The 21026-nt window shown below is 36.8% G+C and overlaps 1 protein-coding gene across 1 annotated transcript in view; it reads left to right on the top strand.

Annotated features, from left to right (window-relative positions):
• Pop1 (POP1 ribonuclease P/MRP subunit) overlaps positions 1–21026 on the top strand; it is a 33522-nt gene that overhangs the window by 128 nt on the left and 12368 nt on the right. The window contains exons 2-12 of the mRNA XM_026383377.2: positions 4741–4884; positions 6983–7150; positions 8417–8592; positions 10241–10489; positions 12000–12087; positions 12511–12698; positions 13561–13817; positions 13939–14032; positions 16110–16221; positions 16824–16943; positions 20640–20755. Coding sequence (XP_026239162.2) covers positions 4743–4884; positions 6983–7150; positions 8417–8592; positions 10241–10489; positions 12000–12087; positions 12511–12698; positions 13561–13817; positions 13939–14032; positions 16110–16221; positions 16824–16943; positions 20640–20755 — 1710 coding nt within the window. The 5' untranslated portion in view covers positions 4741–4742. The remainder of the gene's footprint in view (positions 1–4740; positions 4885–6982; positions 7151–8416; positions 8593–10240; positions 10490–11999; positions 12088–12510; positions 12699–13560; positions 13818–13938; positions 14033–16109; positions 16222–16823; positions 16944–20639; positions 20756–21026) is intronic.

Below are 21026 nucleotides of genomic sequence, written 5' to 3'. Positions count from 1 at the left end.
TCTGGGGGGAGTGTGTGTGGCTACCCCCAGCTCCGGCCCGGTTTCCTTCCCTCTCTCAGATTGCTGGTCTTTATTTCCTCTCTGCCTGCGCCCGGGACCCTTTTTCCCGGTTCCGAACCTTCTCGTGGTTCTGTTATTTCCCGGCATTGCCCCCGGTAGGTGGAAGATGTTCTGAGGATGAGTAGGCTTGCAGCCCTTCTGCCACCCTAAAGGATGGGTCATTCAGGGGACCATGCCGAGAGGCGTTGTTCTTCTTCCCACCCCTCCCAAATTCCGGTCTCTGACTTTAAAGGGTCTCCTACGATCTGAACAAGGAATGGGATCTGACTGGGGAAAAAAAAGTTAGTGATCTTGCTTTGGCTAGTAGCCCAGAGCTGGTCTATGCACAGATCATACATTGTCAGAAGGAATGGTACTGGGCTAAATATCTCCCATCCTGTTAATATGTGTAATATAGCTACGCTCCACTTCTTCATTTATGAATGCTTGTGTACATTAAATATATATACATTTATATACATTATACACACATATTAAGTAATGTGCGTTAGTGTGATATATATGTCTCCCCTAATTTGTGCATGGCGGTCTGCTAAGTTCTGGGAATGCAATAGTTAAAAAAAGGTGAGGTCTCTGTCCTCCCTGCTTTCAAAATGTACTATAAGAAAATCCCTTTGTTTGGCCTACATACTGTTAAGGTTTTGCTTTCCTTCTGTCTCAGGAACCTTCAGATCTTTTTCATTGGTTTAGATCTCCAGCCTGGAATGATCTTCCAGCTCCAGCCTGGAATATATATTGATCTTTCAGTCTGTCCTTCTCTAGCCTATTTCTTCTCTGTCTTCCCACTCTAGTCATCTGAGTTCTCAATCCTATATTCACACAGAAGATTCCTGAATACTCCTTCTTCCCTAACTGCCCAAATTCCAACTAACTGAAATTCTGTGTTCTTACTGATTTTTTCTGCTGATACACATTTTTTCTTTCTCATTTCCAGTTTCCTGTTTTGCTATACTGCAAAATTTAACATTTTATTACATGTGATCTTATTTTCTAATTATTTTATGTTTGAATATGGTGACTAGAACCAGACTGCCTGATGCAGACTATCCTGAATTCCAGGACAATCATAAGCTTAGTGGATATGGGTGGAATAACTGCTTTGTGTTTCAATTTCCTCATTTACAAAATGAGATAACACAAGAACCTCTCATATAATTGTAATAATTAAATGAATAAGGCAGTGCCTGGCACAAAGTTCTCGATTAATGTTAGCTGCTTAAGATGACTAAATTCTTAAAGGAAAAAGATCACATCCTGATACTGGTATTACACATGACCTGAAACTATATTAGGCACATTGTAGGTACCCCAAATCTTGTTAATATTGATTAAACTGGATAATTAGGAAGTGATTCTTATTTATAAAACAATTCACTGCGGCTGTATCATGGCTCAGTGGTCAAGTGCTTGCCTAGCACTTGATTCTCAGCACCACATATAAACAAACAAATAAATAAATAAATAAAGGTACATCAATAATTAACAAATATTTTTAAAAGAAAAAAAATTCATTGTATGATTCTTTAAATAAGGATCTCTTGGAGCATTACAAATAATTTGTGTAAAATATTACTTGTGAAACAAGGTACTTCGTTCTTATCAAGCAGGAATCACCAACTTTTTAGATCTGGAAGGAAAATGGAGATTATCTTTTTTTCCTCCTAGGTTCTCAAACTGGAGTCCACTATACATAGCTGTATCTGTTCAACCAGATTCTAAGCTCTATGAGAAAACATGGCATATCCATTTTATTTGAAGATGTGGGGAAAGCATTTTTGTAAAACTGACATATTTAATATTCATTAAAGTTTTGACTGAATGAACATGAGAAAGAAGGAAAAAGAAATGAATGAACATGAAAACAAATTATGAATACTAGGAATAGATATAAAATCCACTTGAATGTTATAAGCATTAAAATTCCTTCTGGTGGGCTGGGTTTGTAGCTCAGTGGTAGAGCGCTTGCCTAGCATGTGTGAGACACTGAGTTCAATTCTCAGTACCACATATAAATAAATAAAGGCCCATCAACAACTAAAAAAATGTGAAGAAAAAAGATTCCTTCTGGTGGGGCTGTGGCTGTGGCTCAGTGGTAAAGTGCTTGCCTAGCATATGTGAGGCACTGGGTTTAATCCTCAGCACCACATAAAAATAAATAAATAAATAAAATAAAGATATTCTGTTCATCTACAGCTTAAATAAAAATAAAGATTCCTTCTGGAAACTGTTTTAAGTGAAATCTCAGATCTCAAAGGATACATTCCTTATTCATTCTTTATTCATAACCCAACCCAAAGAACTGTTTGAGGACTGCTGCTAGCTCAGTATGCTCATTTTTTAAGTCTAGAACCAAAGTTCAGAGATGTGGTATCCCAAGGTTACCCTAATATCCCAACACCAGCCTTCCTTTGGCTCATTCTAATCCTAAGCTAGGGATCCTAAGGTCGTGTGCTTTGTCTTCTTGGGTTAGTTTTGATTCAAGTAGGTAACGTTGGTGGACTAAATTGTTTGGTAAACTATTTTGAATTGTTCTTAATACAAACTACTCTAAATCATGTGTTTCATTAGCCAACCAGTTATGCAGAACTCTACATTCTACATATTGTTTAATTTTTAAAAATATTTCAGGGGGCTGGGGATGTGGCTCAAGCGGTAGCGTGCTTGCCTGGCGTGCGTGCGGCCCGGGTTCGATCCTCAGCACCACATACAAACAAAGATGTTGTGTCCGCCGAGAACTAGAAAATAAAATGTTAAAAATTAAAGAAAAAATAAAAAATAAAAATATTTCAGAGTGTAGATATATTATTTGAGAATAATAGTACCTGTAAACTGATCATTTAGTTTGTACAAAGCCCTATGCTAAGTGAGTTATGTATATGTATTTTGTAAAGCCAGTACTTATGTATATGTAATTATTTAATTCTCACAACTACCTTGTGATAATTGCCATTTGTAGAGGAGGAGATTGAGGCTCAAAGAAGAAAAATAATTTTCCTAAGATTATATAACCAAAAAAGTGTTAAGAAGGTATTTGAATCCAGATCTTTCTAACTCTAAAGTGAAGGTTTCTAAACACTATACCACTCTTTAAAAATTAACTCTTAATTTTTTACGTGTATTGCACTGGAAAAGGAGCTAAGTGAATGGGTGGTAGCTAATTAAGTGGCTCTCTATGGAAGTGGTACAAATCCTGATGTGGGATTTTGGAAGTTAGTACGATATTTTGATTAGCATAATGATTGGGGTAACACTCCTGGCATTTGTAGGCCAGGGGCAGGAATGTTAGATACCCTGTGTATGCAGAAAAGCCCCAAAGTAACCCAAAGCCAAAGTCTGTTTTATGTAAAAGTATTGGTTGCACAGTTTTAATGTATACTGAATTTTGTAGGGATGAAATAAGTCAAAGCCATGTTGTATTTTTTTTTTTTTTTTTTTAAGGAGGGATTCTTTACCAAGGAGTGTTTACCGGCTTGAAAAATTATATCACCAGTGGCACTGTTCTTTTTGAGGCACAAGTAGAACACATGTGGATTGTTCTGCCACTGTTGCCACTGTAGCTGTTGCCTCCATGGTCATTCTATATATAGGTAGAAATAGTATTAGAATATTTAAATGCATTGAAAACAGCTTGGTAAGTGTCTGCACTCTGAGATTCCCTACCTCCTGGTGTTACCTGCAGGGCCTTTCGGACTTCTTTACAGTGAGCAAGGAAAGAGTTAATAACTTGCTTGGGGTGGGAGCTTCCAGGACCCTTCTCCAGCTTTATGGCTTGTATCAGTGCCTGTGCTGACAGTGTCTGTGATTGTTCTGTGGGTTCAAAATGTCTATTTCATAATGTCATCTAGTAGTGAAATAGTTACATACAGAAATGCATATTGTTTTATTAAAATTACTTTTTAGCTCTTTGTTACAGTTGGGGCATGTATTGCAGGGTATGTGTTGGTAATAGTTATGTCACCAATAGGTTATTATTAGTGATTTTTATTTCAAAATAAAAAGCAAGTGTTTCAGACTGAATCAGTGAAAAAAGGGACCTGTTGTGTTTGAGAGAACCACTCTCAAAAGGGACCTTTTGTGTTTGAGGAACCACTGAGTGAATCTGTCAGGCTCTACTAGGCTTTTATCCTTTGTCCTTTTTATTTCAAGTTGAAATCATTATCTATTGCTATTGTAGATTAAACATATAGTTAGTGTTGTCTCAGCAATAAAACTGAAAACATCAATAACCTATGTTCAGTTTGAAGTAGAGTGTTCTAAATTTCATTGATTTGGGTGACTCTTATTTCATCTAAGAATCAATATGAAATGTTTTAAGTAATTTCAGTTTTTTATCATGCATAGTGATCTCATCTGCTGTTTTATTCTTTCAACAAACTTTATGCAGTGTCAATATTTATGTAAGATTTAATTACTTGGCAACCTAGACTGGAATGTTCCAATAGGGAATCTTCCATCAATAAACTTATTTTTTTCTTTTGAAACAAGTTTTTGATGTTAAAGCCATTTACAGCCTCCTTTAAATTTCCCTGCTGTAGATCAATATGGTCTCATCAGTCTAACCATAGTAAATGAAGGCATTATATTGAAGAATCCAATTTTGTGTTACATAAATATTTGTTGAATTTATTATTTTTGAAGGGGAGTTTCCCTCTTGTACTAAATGTATCACTTCCATTCCAGAAATGTCTAATGCAAAAGAAAGAAAATATGCTAAGAAAATGAGAAACCAGCCCACTAATGTGACTTTATCCTCTGGCTTTGTGGCTGATAGAGGTGTAAAGCTCCATAATGGAGGAGGAAAACCTTTCCAAGCTCAACAGCAAGGTAAGATGACATGAAGTTCTCTCTACTTCCATTTAGAGTGAATTTTGCCAGTTCTTTTGATAGTCATTACCTAAATAGTAAATGGACTGAAATAAAACTAGATACAACAGACTCTCAGTATTCTCAAATTTCGTATTGGCAAATCTGCCAAGTTGGTGAAATGTATTTGTAACCCTCAAATCGACATTTATAGAGCTTTGGCCATTATTTTGGATATGCACAGAACAGGAAGAAATTCAAGTTGCCCTATGTATAAGTTCCCAGGTGTCTACTTGTCAGTTCTCTGAGATGGAGCTCTGCCTGTAGTTTGAATTTCACTTGTGGGGTGGCCTCATGCAAGCCACTTAACCCTTTTGAACTTCATTTTCTCTTTTGTAGAAGAAAAGAAATAGAATCTACCAGAATGAGTTGTTTTTAGCATTTAAAATTATATCTTCTGTCTGTCATCTATCTGTTCCCCCTAGGAACAGTGGTTCAGTATTCACTAATTCAGTGTTCACTGTGACTTTATAGAACATGACTACTATAGTATGACTATGCATGTTTTAAAGCTGATATATTTTATTATTGCATTAATTTATTGTTATTTATACTTCTGTGTTTCCTAAGAGAAATAGGGTACATCTTCATATCTGTATTTAAGTTGTGTGCTGATTTTAGAACCTTATGAAGTGATAGGAAGGTGATAGTTGTTCATGGGAAGAGCAGTAGAAAATGCTATCTTGGGAAGACAGCAAAGCCAGTGCTTTTAAATAAATTTTTGGTTAAATAAATTTTAGATCTAAATTCACAAAATCTAGATTCAGATTCAGTAGTTGAGGACTGCCATAGCAGGTGACAAGCTTTTCGTGCATATTATTTCAGTTAAAACTCAGAATGACAAACCATGTACGTATTCAAGACTACATGATGTACTAATTCACACCACAGTGGAAATAAATACAACTCTCCACCAAGCCCTCTCTCTGTTCACAGACAGATGTCTAATGTTATGTTAAAGGCAGAATGGTTCAAATACCCTGTCATTTGTGTAGGGACTTTACTTTGCATTCTTTCTGTAATGGCTTCTGGGTTGAGTGTGCCAGATAATTAGTATAAGACCGAATGCACAATTAAAGGGAGCATCATTCAGGTTGCTATATAACAGAATATCATAAACTAAGTAGCTTCTAAATAACAGATTTATTTCTCACAGTTTTAGAGGCCAAGAAGCCCAAGATCAAGCAGTAATTCAGTGTCTGTTGAGGGTCCTGTGTCTGGTTCCTAGATGGCACCTTCTCCTGGTGTCCTCATGTAGTGGAGGGGTGAAGGGTCTCTCTGGAGCCTCTGTTGTAAGGACACTAATCTCATTTGTGACGACTCTGTTCCCATGATGTAATCATCCTCCAGAGGCCATACCTCTTAATAGCATTACCTTCATGACTTTAACATGTGGATTCAGGGGACATAGCATTTAGACCATAGCAAGGAGACTAGTTGAAAGTGCATGTTGTACTGTAAATACTCAGTGAAGAAAATTTTCTTGTATCTGTTATGTTCAAAGTTTTCATCATTCTGACATGATTTTCTGCTGTGCTGCCTGCTAGCTTTCTGACCTTGACAAGTTATTTGACTTCCCTGCTTAAGTCCCTCCTTTTAAAAAAGAAATAGTAGGGAATTGCATGGATGGTGGAAGGAGAATCTCGTTGTTATACAAAATACATGTATGAAGATGTGAGAGAAAAAAAGAATAGCGTTACCCTAGATTAGGCAGAGAGAAGTGATGGGAGGGGAGGGAGGGGTTAGGGAGATAGGAAGGATAATAGAATGAAGCAGACATTATTACTGTGTGTATATATGTGAATGCATGACCAATTTGATTCTGCAACCTGTATACTCAGAAAAATGAGAAATTATATCCCATCTGATTCAAATGTATGATATGTCAAGGTCATTGTACTGTCATGTGTAACTAATTAAAACAAATTAAAAAAAAAAGAAATAGTTATAATCACTTTATAAGGTGGTTGTCCTCAACAGGTGTTACTTCTACACTGTAATGCTTATCCTTGGTAAGAGTGACATATTTCTTTTTGTTTTCTTTTTGAAAATATTCTAGAGCTTCATTCTGGAACTTCACAACAGCGGCAAACCAAGATGACCCCTCATTCACTGCCTGAGCCTAGTGTGAATGAGCAGTCTTCCTCCAAAATCATGTTTAAAAAAAAGGGAGGCTGGAAAGCAGGTCCTGATGGCACTTCCCAAGAGATCCCCAAGTATATAACCGGTGGGTATTGAAGGAAGTACAATCTGGTTGTGTTGGGAGCTCATTGTTTCTACTGCCGCAGTTATGCCAGCACATTGCCCTCTGCCCTCTGCCCTCTGCCCTCTGCACTGCCTTGGCTGCCTCCCTCGCCTCTCTCCTCTGTTGTACCCACTTGGGCCCTTCTCACCTCCAGTCTGGACTTAGGCACAACATCCTTAGGCCTGATGGTTCTCCCGCCTTCATTTTCTGTCCTTTTTCTTACCTATTTTATAAGTCTTTATTTGTGAACTGTTAACTCCTGTAAATGTGCAGTCCACACTCTTCAGCATGGCATTCTTTAAAATGGAACCAAATTTAATATACCTAGACTGTATTTAAAGGCCTATCACCAGCCCTTTCCAATTGTCTCTTTATCACCTCCATCTCCATTACCATATAAATCCTTTATTCCTTGCACATACTTGGTCTGTCCATGCCTTCTTGAATTAATTCACTTGAATTTCTCTAGCACCCTGTTTACTCTTCAAAAAAAAAAAAAATCACAATAAAGAAAACCAATATTTGTTACATTTGGAACAAGCAGTAAAAATATTAAGAAAGAACATCTTGAGTCAAAACCTCTGTTAAAATTTTGGTTTTTCCCCCCTTTGTTTTCTTGTGTGATTATTGCACTTAAGGATGATTGTGAAACTGAGTATGGTGGCATGCTACTGGGGAGGCTGAGGCAGGAGGATCTCTTGAACCCAGGAGTTCAAAGCCAGCCTGGTCAACTTAGCAAGACCTGTCTTTAAAAATAAAAGCTCCAACAAAAATGGTTGTGATTATATTACACACATACACACCCATACTACATGTAGATTCCTATTTTAAAAAATTCTTGTAGGACTGAGGTTTGGCTCAGTGGTAGTGCGCTTGCTTAGCATGCATGAGGCAGTGGTTTTGAGCTTCAGCACCACATGAAGATAAGTAAAATAAAGATATTGTGTCCATCTACAACAACAAAAACATATTTTAAAAAATTCCTTGTTAAGTTTTTTTTAAACTCTTTTTTTCTGACTGAAAAAGTAAAACTGAATTATAATGGAAGACTTGAAAAGTGTAAAAGTTGAAGAAGAATCTCTCACAGTGATTTAACAGAATAACCACTGACATTGATTGAGTCAGATATGTGGTCAGAGTAGTCAGTGAGCTGAAAGTACACATTCCTCAAACCTGTCTTCTTTTGAAACCCACCAGAAAAGGTGCAGATTCAAGGCTTGTTTTCAATGACATTTTTTCCTTTGACAGCTTCTACTTTTGCTCAAGCACGAGCTGCTGAAATCAGTGCCATGTTAAAAGCTGTGACCCAGAAGTCATCTAATTCGCTGGTTTTCCAGACTCTGCCACGACACATGAGACGAAGAGCCATGAGCCACAACGTCAAACGCCTCCCTAGACGGTTACAGGAGATGGCCCAGAAAGAGGTAAATATTTAGGTCAGTGCTTTAGGTTAGTAGTTTCTGAAAGAACTCGAGATGTAGTAGCCTAAAATAATTTGTTAGGGCTGGGTTGTAGCTCAGTGGTAGAGCACTTGCCTCACATATATGAGGCACCACATAAAAAAAAATAAATAAATAAAATAAAGGTATTGTGTCCATCTACAACTAAAAATACAATATAAAGAAAATAATTTATTAAAAGGAAAACCAGAATACATCATATTCATTATGGCATCCTTTTTTTACTTGCATATTTTTGGTTTAATCTTTTCCTAGCCTTCTCTACCCTCCTGTGCCAAATTAGAGGCAATTGGGTACTATAGATGCTTTTATAATGTAGCATTTGGAACCTGTCTTTTTAATTACTGTTAAAATTGTTGAGGTTTGCCTTCTAGATTTAAATTTTTTTTTTTAAAAGGTACCATCATCTGTTTGCCATTTAATATTTCAAAGTTAAAAACTTAAACTTGGTTTTTTTGTACTTGGAATTGAACCCAGAGGCACTTTACCATTGAGCTAACTCTCTAGCCTTTTTTTTTTTTCCCTTAATATTTTTTTAGTTGTAGATGGACACAATACCTTTATTTATTTTTATGTGGTGCTGAGGATTGAACCCAGTGCCTAACACGTGTGAGTGGCAAGTACTTACCACTGAGCTACAGCCCCAGCCCTAGTGTCTAGCCTTTTTAAAATTTTTTGTTTCAAGACAGAGTCTCATTAACTTGTGTAGGGCCTCACTAAATTGCTGAGGCTGGTCTTGAACTTATGATCCTCCTGTCTTAGCCTCCCAAGTCTCTGGGATTACAGGCATGTGCCATTGCACCTAGCATGAATTTGGTTTTAATTTTGGTACAAATCTGATTGTGTTTTGGCTTCACCAGGATTCTGGATTTGAACATTGTTAAGATTGTTTAAGCTGCTCATGTCTTTACCAGTCAATTCCAGATATGTTTGTTTAGTGGTCTTTTATGTATTGGTGTTCTCCTGGTGCTGGGATTATAGTTCAACAAACTGAAGTTTTGAACTATAAGTTCTTATCCTTAATGGGATCACAAACTAAAAGAGAATTGTTTTTCCTGGAAGTTTAGCTTGACTATAGAAGAGATTTAAGAGTAAAAACTAACCAGTAATTTTGTACTTTCTGAATTTAACGTAAGGTCTCTTTCCTAGTGATAGCACTTAGTGTTTGTCAGTAGCCTAACTGAATTAAATGAGTGGATTTTCCCCACTTGGTAGTTTTGGTCTTAAACTTTTGGTTTTAGTTACAATCATACAGGTTAAAACAACAACAACAAAATCAATGAGCTAGCATTTGATTTATTCTTTTTTCTCTCTATTAATAGCCATATTAGGCTTATGTTGCTATGTTGAACCTATTATAAGTACTTTTATCTTCATAGTCCACGAAGGTTGTACAATTAGTGAGCACTAGAGCTATGCCTGTCTCTAAAACTCTTATTCTTCCCATGGTGTCCATTCTCTACCTACTGAGTTATTAAGTTATTAAGCAAATGAATAGGGTCTGTAAGGTACTCTACAGCTTAATCTAAAGTTAGTTGTTTGAATTCCTAACATTTAATTTGGTTCTGAAGTGCTTACAAAGTAGTATTTGCCTCTCTTCTTGAACCTATAGGCAGAGAAAGCTGTACATCAGAAAAAAGAACATTCCAAAAATAAATGCCATAAGGCTCGAAGATGTCATATAAACCGAATACAAGAATTTAACCGTAGACAAAAGAAGAACATATGGTTGGAAACTCACATCTGGCATGCCAAACGGTTTCACATGGTCAAGAAGTGGGGCTACTGCCTTGGAGAGAGGCCGACAGTCAAGAGCCACAGAGCCTGCTATCGAGCCATGACAAACCTTTGTCTCCTCCAGGTATACTTTTCCAGTGGGGTTTCTTTCTATTTTTGTTTAGTCCCTTTATGATGATGAGTTTTTGTTCTGTTTTGTTTTTTGGTACCAGGGATTGAACCCAGGGGCACTTAACCATCAAGTTACATCCCCAGCCCTTTTTTATTATTATTTTAAAATTTTGATAAAGAGTCTTGCAAAGTGGCTTAGGGCCTTGCTAGTTTGCTGAGGCTGGCTTTGAACTTGTGATCTCCTGCCTCAGCCTCCCGAGCCACTGGGATTATAGATGTGTGCCACTGTGCTCACCACAAGGTTGACTTTTTGATTAATTCATGTTATGCCAAGTCCTATATGTGAAGTTGCCCACCTTAAAAATGATTACTCAGGTGTTTCGCTGGGTGCTAGAGATAAATAGTCTTAGTAAGTCTATAGTATAAGATAAGCCATACTGAGCCATAACCCCAACCCCTGGGGCAGATTTTTTTTAGCAGGGTGGTGGGTAGAGACAGAATCTTTGATTGAAGTTATCAAATATTTTCTAAACATTTGATCAGTCCTAAATAATAAAAGTGATAGCTAATAATAATAATAAATACTTTTGAGTACTTAATATATGTCCAGCTCTGTTTTAAATTATTTACATGTGTGTTTATTTGATTCTTACAACAACAAACAGCACAAGGGAGATAGTTACCATTATTTCCATTTTACAGATGAGGAAACTTAAGGTACACAAAGGTGAGGTAATTTATTCCCAAGCAGACAATGAGTGATCAAGTTGAACTTTGAGCCCAGGTTGTCAGACTTCAGTGTTCCACCATTATTCTGTGCTGTCACCCAGTTATACAAATTCTGATGAGATTCCTCTTGGCCACTGTTAACTGAGAGCAAGGGACTATTGGTAGGAAGATTTCTATGTGTTAGTGATGGCATCAATTGGTCAGAATTTGCCAGAATCACAGCTGTAATTCACCTTTTAGGGTCAGTTGATGAGTGTATGGAAATTGCTAACGGTGTTGTGGCAGAGGGCTTGATGAGGGTCAAAACTGAAGATGGGATAAATTACTTGTAATGATGTGTCTCTAGACTCAGTGTTATATAATCTTGAGGTCCTGCGTTAGCTAACCAGAGTAAGAAACCTTAGCTTAATTTTGCAGTTTATTGCTGTCTTGCTTATTCTAGTTTATTACCTTGTATAGATTTGGGGGATGAAGAATTTTTACTTAGAAGTAGTAGTTTGAACCACTTTGAACTTACTTAATATTATGGGATAAAACAGATTTGCTTACTAAAAAGTAGGATATAGTAACTTGCATTTTAAATGGAGATTCACTTTGATTTCGATTGGTTTAAGAATATTTGCTAATGGAATAGGAATGGCAGGTTTCAGTTTTTGACTTATTAGAAAGCTAGCTTTGGTAATTTTTTCTGTCTCTTGGACCTCTAGAGGTTTTCTGATGTAGCTTTTGGCTTCTCGGCAGTTCTGCCCCATGTAAATTCTAAGGAATTTAATTGTGTTTCTCCCTGTGTGCAGGATTTATCCTACTATTGTTGTTTGGAGCTGAAGGGCAAAGAGGAAGAAATACTAAAGGCAGTTTCTCAAATGTGTAACTTAGACACAGGTAATCTTGTTTCAAATCTGGATCGCATTTTAGTCTTAGATACCTATTCATTTCATGAACTGAGTGTCTACTGTAAGCATTTTAGAATTTAAACATATATAAAAAATGTGGGAGGTAGTTCCCGGTCCCAATAAGTATGTTATTTAAGAAAAGTTGGGGTGGCATTTAAATTTTTTATAACATTGTTAAGTATAAAGTGAGTTATGATTCTGTGGAATGAACTTAGGAAACAACTTGAAACTCTTAATAATATTCATTTAATAAATATTTACTGAGAACTTAGGTACCAGGCTTTCATCTAAGCCATGATCCAAACCAAAACTTTTTCCCTCCTGGACAGACAATAAGTAACAGTGGCTAGGCGGGGGTGATGCCGCAGTACCAACACTCGAAATCACTGTCCTTTGCTTGTGTTTATGTCAGGATTGACATTTGCAGCAGTTCACTGCTTGTCTGGAAAGCGCCAAGGGAGCCTCATGCTTTATCGAGCAAATAAGTATCCCAGAGAAATGCTTGGACCTGTTACATTTATTTGGAAGTCTGAGAGGACCCCTGGAGACAGTTCTGAAAGCAGGCAGTTGTGGATCTGGCTTCATCCAACTCTTAAGCAGGTATAATCCTTTAAATAATTTCCCCATCATTCTGTCATTACATTTTAAATTACCATTGGATGTCAATAGTACAGAAATTTAAATAGTACACAAGTTTGACTGATAGTTTGGTAGTAGCATATAGTGGGGAAAGGTACATGCATTCTGGATAAAGCAAATTTATTTTTATTTTTTATTAAAAAATTTTTTACTTAAAAACATTGAACTGACAAGTAAAGTGTAGATGTTCAAGGTATACAGAGCGATGTTTTGATATGCTGTATAAAGATTACCACAATCAAATTAATTAAAATACCCATCATCACTCATGCTATACATTAGACCCCCAGCACTTGTCTATCTTAGAAAAGGCAAATCATGACCTCTCATGCAGTAAATCATAAGCAGAATTAGAGATGAAAACCAACCTTACTATGCTGAAGATATGAGATGCTGCATTTGGACTAATGTGTCCACCTGCTTGCATTGATTCTCAGAGACCTCACTGCTTGTGAGAGCCTATTTGATAATGAGAAACTATTTCCAGTAATTCTGATGATTTTTAACTCTTCTTTTAGCTTAGCTTCCCCCCCCTTTTTTTTTAGCATTCTCACCGCTTTTATATCATACACTGTAAACATTTCCCATTTTTTTCCTTTAAACTTTAAAAAATTTTATGATAGTGGTTATGTTGTTTTCATAATATTTGGCATTTCTTTTTTCTTGTTCAAAAAAGCAAAAATATTTTTTGATGATAAATTTGCTTTGGTTTGTGAAGGGATGAAAATGTGAAAATTTTAAAGGATAAAGAATAAACTAAACCAATAGAATTTGTATACTATATTTAAATTTCAAAATTTAAAGTAAATGTTTACATCCTTAGGATATCTTAGAGGAAATAAAAACAGTATGCCAGTGCATGGAACCCATCAAATCAAATATCTGTACTCCTAACCCACTTCTGAAACCATCCCAAGAAGAAAGTCAAATTGAACTGGCTGATGAGAAAATTGGCAAGAAGAGAAAAAGGAAAGATGATATAGAAAATGCTAAATCAGTTAAAAAAGTTATTGGTGATGGAACTAGAGATCCATGTGAGCCATATTCTTGGATCTCTCCAACCACAGGTATTGTGATCAGGTATGAGTTGAATTCACTGTGAACCTCCTGAACTTTTTCAGTAAAGATTCACCCCATTTTTGCCAGTGGCACAGACTGGCATGATGGAAGTTTCCATTTCAAGATCTTTTCTCTCTTGCAGTGATTTGACCATGGAGATGAACAGATTCCGGCTGATTGGTCCCCTTTCTCACTGTATCCTAACTGAGGCCCTGAAAGTTGCTTCTGTGCACATTGTAAGAGTAAATGTGACTGTTATGTTTTTCCTGGCAAATTTGTGAAATCTAATATATAGTCTCAAAACATCTTGGGCTGTGGCTTTTAAACATTCATTTCATTGGTTTTTTTTGGATGGATTGAACCCAGGGACACTCTGCCACGGAGCTACATCCCCAGCCTTTTTATTTTGAGAAAAGGTCTCATTAAGTTGCCCAGGATGACTTTGAACCAAGGGATTCTCTTATCTTAGCCTCTTAAGAGGCTACATAATAGGCATGTGCTACTGTGCCTGGATATTTCCCTTCTTATTATCAAAGGTTTTTTTTTTTTTTTTTTTTTAATCTTTTATTTCTAAAAGACCAAATCTAATTGATGTGATAGTAAACTGACTTCTTTTTTACATACTGACTATTCTCCCAGCTGTCTTGTAGAAGGATCTTAAACTCTGCTCTATGGGTGGGTAATAGGGCATCTCTAAAAATCCCTGAAATTGTATGCCAGTTTTTAAGTGTTTGACTTGAGTGATGCATATTTCCTGGGGTCAGTTTCTCTGATTCTCAGAAAGTTTAATGTAATAACCTTTCTTTGGATAGAACTTTCTGTGGAAGGTTTGTGCTTTCCAGTATTATTGCCAGAGCCATATAAGGCTGTTGAACACAAGAATTGTGACTCAAGTGACTGAGGGACTGAATCTGTACTTTATTTAATTTTAATTAATAATTAATTTTAAGTGGCTTTTTGCAGCTCATGGCTGTAGTGTTGGACAGTATAGGTCTGGGGCATGGAAACTAGATAAGGAATTTATTCACTTCTTATTGCTTCCTTATTAAAAGTTCTTCAGTAGCTTCTCATCATATTAAAGGTGAAATCCAAAGTTCTAAATGTGACCTGCATAATCTTGGGCTTTCTTGCTTCTATGGCCTCACCTGCCCTCAGCTTCTGCACTTGGGCCATGCTGGCCTTTCAGGTTCTAGAATGTGTCACTTCTCATCTCCTTCAAGGCCTTTGCACCTGTTTTTTTTTTTTTCCTGCCGGCTGAACATTTTTGCCTCCATCACTCTGCTTGGATAAACCTTCCTCATTCTTCAAGAGTCAGTTGTCCCATTCAGTTTGTATCATTTCCCTTTGTAATCCTTTCCTGATTCCTCAAGTTAAATTATATCCCTTTTCTTTTCATAGCATCTTGTGTATTTCCTTAGTTTATCTGCTCAGGTGTGTTTGTGTATGTATGTAACATCTGTTTCTCTATTAGAGTAAGCTTCATGATAGCAAGGGCAGGCTGGTCCTGTTATTAGTCTGTCCTAGGTGCTTAGCATAGTGCCCAGATGGAGAAGGTGCTCCATGGTAGCTAATAAGTTTTGGAGTGGAACTTTGAATCTAAAAAGTGTGGTTCTAGAGCCTGTACTCCAGACTGCTCAGCTTTGTTACCTGAGTTCTGTGAAGTGAATGGTGCCTGTCTTATAAGTGGCTTCTGTAGGATCTGTAGGAACATGTCCTCTTCAGTGAACCTCCAAATGAATCACAGACAGTGGTTCTCCTAGCATGCACCCATGAGACAGCATGCTGTTTGAAACCTTGCTCATTTCCTTGTTCTCTTTAGGAAAGTGAGGTGCTTGTGCATTTTATCAACATTTCTAAGAATACTGCTGTAGTAATATATCCTTTACTCGAAGATGACATCTACAGGTACAGATTTGGTTTTCATTTGATGAAGAATGTGTTTTTCTTAAGTTGGAGGTAATGAAGGTGATGATAAGAGAAGAGGACAAGGCCTCTTGTTGGAATTTGCTCAAGAGAGACTGGGAGTGTAAAGTAGCTTAGGTAGGCAGTGTCTCTGAAAATCATGGCTATATTTTCTAGTATGTGAAATTCTGAGAGAAGTGTTAATACCATGACCATGCTCCTAATTAGAAGAGTACTTAGTCTGGTAGTAATTACTTTTTGAAAAACAGTGGCAACTTGCCTGCTACCCTTCATGAAATAGTCATTCCCACACACAGAAACAAAAGGGGCGGGGACTGATACCATAATCATAACAAAATTATTAAGTCTGATTCATTATGCATCTGGTGAAGAGAATGTGTTGTTTTTCAGGGGGAAGCAGATACAGGGGAGACGCCTCACCTTTGGTGGAGTGATACGTGTAAAAACCCTGATAATGTTTCCCTTCATCACAGACAAGAAGCTGTTTTTGAATTGTTGGGAGGTATGTGGAGGAAATGCTGGGTTGTACCAGGAGGAAGGGAGGCACGGCATATGGTTTAGGAGAGCATATTGCAGCTGGGTGTCTGATGAGTGGTCTTATTTATCTTGCTGCTGTTAGTGATATAGCAAGAGAAGCAAGTAGAGAAGGTGCCTGAACTCAACAAAGAGAGCACGGCAATCACCAAACAATAAGCCCATGAGATATTAGTATTCTAAATAACTGGCATTCTGATATTATAAATAAATGCATATGTCAGGTTGTGACCAAAAATCCTTAGTTACTGCTCATGTTTAGTTGTGGTCATAGCTGTTACAGCTGAGAGAAGCCTATGTGTTCATGTTATAAAATAACCTTTTTTATGTTCGTTGAATTTTTTTTTTTTTTTTTGCAAGAAACCCCTTCTTTTTAAAAAAAGGTTATTCTCTAAAATTATCAATTGGGGCGGGGGGACGGGAATACATGTTTTTAAAATAATTAGTCCAAAAAAAGTTTTGTTCGAAAATTTGAAAGATTTGAAAATACAAGCATATATGTTTGTATTGTGAATTACCCTCTATAAGCTTGATTTTTTGCTTGTTTACTTTGTTTTTGTTTGTTTAAAGGAATAACATCACCGGCAGAAATTCCGGCAGGTACTATTCTGGGATTGACAGTTGGGGATCCACGAATAAATTTGCCTCCAAAGCGATCCAGAGCTTTGTCCAATCCAGAAAAATGCCAAGGTAAAGTACTTGCAATACCCCTGGTTTCCCTCATTTTGTTAAGCACAGTCCAGTCCTGTTAACAATTCTGTGTTAAAAAATCGGGGATCTTTACCTTCCTCTGCTATGAGGCAGTTATGATCAGAGGACATGGGAGTGTGTCTTTCAGCTGTAAACCATGGAGCTTGTGTTCATTTTAAATTTTTTTCTGAGTTCTCTATTTTTTAGTATCTAGTAAAACCTGTCTGCAAACTGAATTCTCTGAAATGCCCGGTGTTTCAGAATTTTAATTGTGAGGAAGGGATCTGCACCCGCAGCTGGTCTTGTGCTCAGTGGAAGCCTCTGTTTGACCATACAGATGATCCAGGTTCGAATCCTGGCAAGGCCATCCCAGGTGCTGAAGTATCAGATTTCTTGTATTGATTGATTAGAGATGCCTGAAGAAGCTCATTGGCTGGGGGAGGGAGTAGGTGTATGAGTGGGGCTTGCTAAAATTTTAGTCTAATCTGGGATTTGCAGCAGTTGTGATAATGTCTTCTTGTATTTACTATCATTTAAACACCATTAATTGGAAGAATAATTAAAATTAGCTTGTGAATTTTGGGAGAAAAATGCAGATGTGTTCATAACAACTTCAGTTTTTTTTTTTTTTAAATCTTTTCACATGTAGTTAGATAGCTTACTAAGGGTAATAAACTCCCTGTCAGAACTTCACATAAAAGGTGGATAGCATGAGAGTGGAGTTTAAAGATGCATAGGTAAGTTAGTTAATTATGGGGCCTAAGACTTTAATCAGTGAGTCACAGTCTTTGTTTTTTTAATACCAATGTGCTCTAGTGCAACAATAAAAACTATTGCATCTACTGTGCTATTAAATGCTATCATAACCACCTGAGCTTTACTTCGTTTCTCTTGCTACTTCAAAATTCTTTTTTGGAATGAGGCAGTCCTACATTAAAACCTTCCTAAGGCTTTTATCTTAATATGAATTAGTTTCAGGAATATTAAAGTCTGCCTTGAGACATGATTTAGTTTCCACTATAAAAGCTAACCATCTAGTTAGTGGCATTCCATTAGAACCTGTATTAAGTACTATAATTCCTTTGAAGATATATGAACTACATAAAGAAGTAGACTTTTTAAAGGTTTAGTATTATATCAATATTATTAATAAGTGTATCATCTCATTTAGGAAAACAAGTCTAAACAAGGGGTAGAAGTATATTTTGGTAAGGCTGGGTAAACTAAAAAAATCAATCCTTGTAGAGTCTTAATTTTAATTCTCTGATACAGTTTCAGTCTGTCTGTATATCTGCCTATTTTGACGTAGATCAAAAAGATCAGTTCTGGTGAAGATCAGTTCTGGTGTGACTTGAACCATAAAGAAGGTGTTGCCTGCTTTGAATAACAAATGATTTTCTTGTGTGAATTGTGTATTGTGTAAGTTAGAGAGCTTTTCAAGAGAAGGTACATGAAGAACCTGAGGTGAAGACATATATTCTCAGATGCTTTGAAAAAGTTTAATTGATCATTAGGTTCCTAAGTTCAGATTTAGTATTAAGAATGTGTTTTGCAAAGCTTTTCAATTTCATTAACACAGCATTTCACTGTATAAGTAATTGGCTTTCTAGGTGAGAATTAAAAATATAAATCTGGTAATGGGAGTAGCTTAGTGGTAGAGCATTGTCTAGCATGCACAAGACCCTGGGCTCAACACCCAACAACGTAGGGTGAAAAAAACCCACCAAAATCCCAAATCTGTACAATATTTTCTGTTATCCTATTTGTTTCCCTAAGCATTCACTGATTTGCTTTGATAGATTATTTTAACTAGTCCCTGTCTGCCAGAGAAGAATTTGTAATAACATTGGTCAATGGGGACTAGAGTGTAGTTCAGTAGTAGCGCACAGTGCGAGGCCCTGAGTTTAATCCTCATCACCCTCTTCTCTTCAAGAAAAAGGGGGGAGAAAAAAATATTGAATTTACACTGTGCTTATGGGATTATTTTAATCCTTCTCTTTAAGCACTCTTTGGCTATGTAACTTTGCTACCCATAGCATGGGAAGAGTCCAGAATGGTAGGTGGGAGATCATTCCTTTACTTTTTACAGCTCTTGCAAGCACTTTTAGAGCCCAGAGCTGCAATTGACCTCCAGGAATGCCCAGTTAATGCTCATTTTTGCCATAACTTCTCTGTTTCTGCCTTTGGGTTGAAAACACACCATGTCTTCAGCTGGGCAACTTAAACTTGAATACAGATTTATAAGGCAGACTGAATTTGAAGGCTGTAGCCTTTCTACCTGGTAACCTGTGGCAACCCTGATCTTTTTACTGTCTTCATAATTTTGTCTTTTCCAGAATGTCATACAGATATTGCCTTTTCAGGTTTGTCCCTTTTTCTTGGTATAAATGTGCACCTAAGATTCTTTCCTGTCTGTTCATGACTTGGTAGCTTATTTCTTTTTTGGTACTGGATAGTATTCTATCATCTAGAATATTTGAAGATGAGGTAGTGCTTGCCTGTGCCTTTATACCTTAAGTATCAGCCATCTCTTTTGTCTGCAACTCAATTCTGTCATTCAGATCCATGTCAAAGCATTCTGGGTACACCAGGATTGTTGGGAAGGGATCTTGCCACTCCTAGATAGGATGTGAACCTTCACAGCATATAGAAGGTGCTGGAGACTGTTGTTTAGTGTCTGTGTGAGGAAGAGCAGCATATGGAAGCAGTTGTTGCTTATAAGCAATTTAGATCTCAAAGCTGTTCGTTAATTTAATTTTCTCCAACTTTGTTTTCCCCTGAAATCTCTCACATTGTGGCCTGGTCACTTCCAATTTATTTTTTTCCCAGCCATCAGACTCACACAGGTATGTGCTTTTGAGTGATGTTTTTGTGTTGGCATTTTAGAATCAGCCAAAAAATCATGATTTGTCTAACCGTTAATTTTTTTAAAAAATTCAATTCAACAGAATTAGTCTTAAAAGATTTTTCCCCCTAGTGATTACACGACTGCATGTAGGAAGTATCTTCTATCAATATAGGTGTTTATCACTGAAACTCCCCCTTATCCAGTAGAGCACTTTCTGGAGTGGCATGCCTTGGGACAAAACCGTGCATTTCACAGAAAATATGCTCATCTTAAAGGAATGGAGGAATATGGTTTTTCAAAAATAGCTTCATAAAAATAGGTTATGAGAGACTTGAGATAAGGGGCAGAAGAAGACATTTCTTAGAATTATCTTAAACATGGAATTCGGTGGTTAGAGCTAATTTAATGTTGCAATACTTGCTTCCTATGCATGAAATAATTATTAAAGAGCTTAGCAGCCTTTGTGGCTTCATAAACTCTGAAACCAACTGTTAAGAACTTGTCGAGTAAGTTCTGTAGTTAAATAAATGCCTGTCAAGCCAGGTGTGGTAGCACACACCTGTAATCCCAGTGGCTTAAAGAACTGAGGCAGGAGGATCACAAGTTCAAGGCCAGCCTTAACAATTTAGTGAGACCCTATCTCAAAATGAAAAATTAAAAGGGTTGGGTAAACTAAAAAATCAGTGGTAAAACATCTCTGAGTTCAATCCCCAGTACTCCCAAAATATATAAATAAAATAAAAGCCTATCAAATATTTTTCTTGTCATAAAAGGTATATTGCCAGCATTTAGAGTTTGATTCATTGATTTAAGGATGTGGTTTGAAGGATATTTCTTTTCCCTCTTAGATAATGAGAAAGTTAGACAGCTGCTTCTGGAGGGTGTGCCTGTGGAGTGTACGCATAGCTTTATCTGGAACCAAGATATCTGTAAGAGTGTCACAGAGAATAAAATCTCGGATCAGGTAACTAATAGAGTAAGGATTACTGGTAAAATCATGAATGATGGCTGAAATTTATCATTCTAGATACCATAAAAAGTGATTTTGTACCTTACAGAGGCTCACAGACTTTATTTTCAAACATTTTATGGATTTCTTATTCATAATATATATTGTGATTTTTTTTTCTGTTCTTAGGAAAGAATGATATGTAGAAAATGTATTTTTTCTCAAAGTGATAATCTTATGGTTTAAATACATTGTTCTTTAATCATTTTTGCCCCCTTAAATGTTG

Source organism: Urocitellus parryii, chromosome 7 (assembly GCF_045843805.1).
Source record: "Urocitellus parryii isolate mUroPar1 chromosome 7, mUroPar1.hap1, whole genome shotgun sequence".
Taxonomy (NCBI): Eukaryota; Metazoa; Chordata; class Mammalia; order Rodentia; family Sciuridae; genus Urocitellus; species Urocitellus parryii.
Note: the sequence above shows the minus strand (reverse complement) of the source record. Positions and strands in the feature narration are given on the sequence as shown.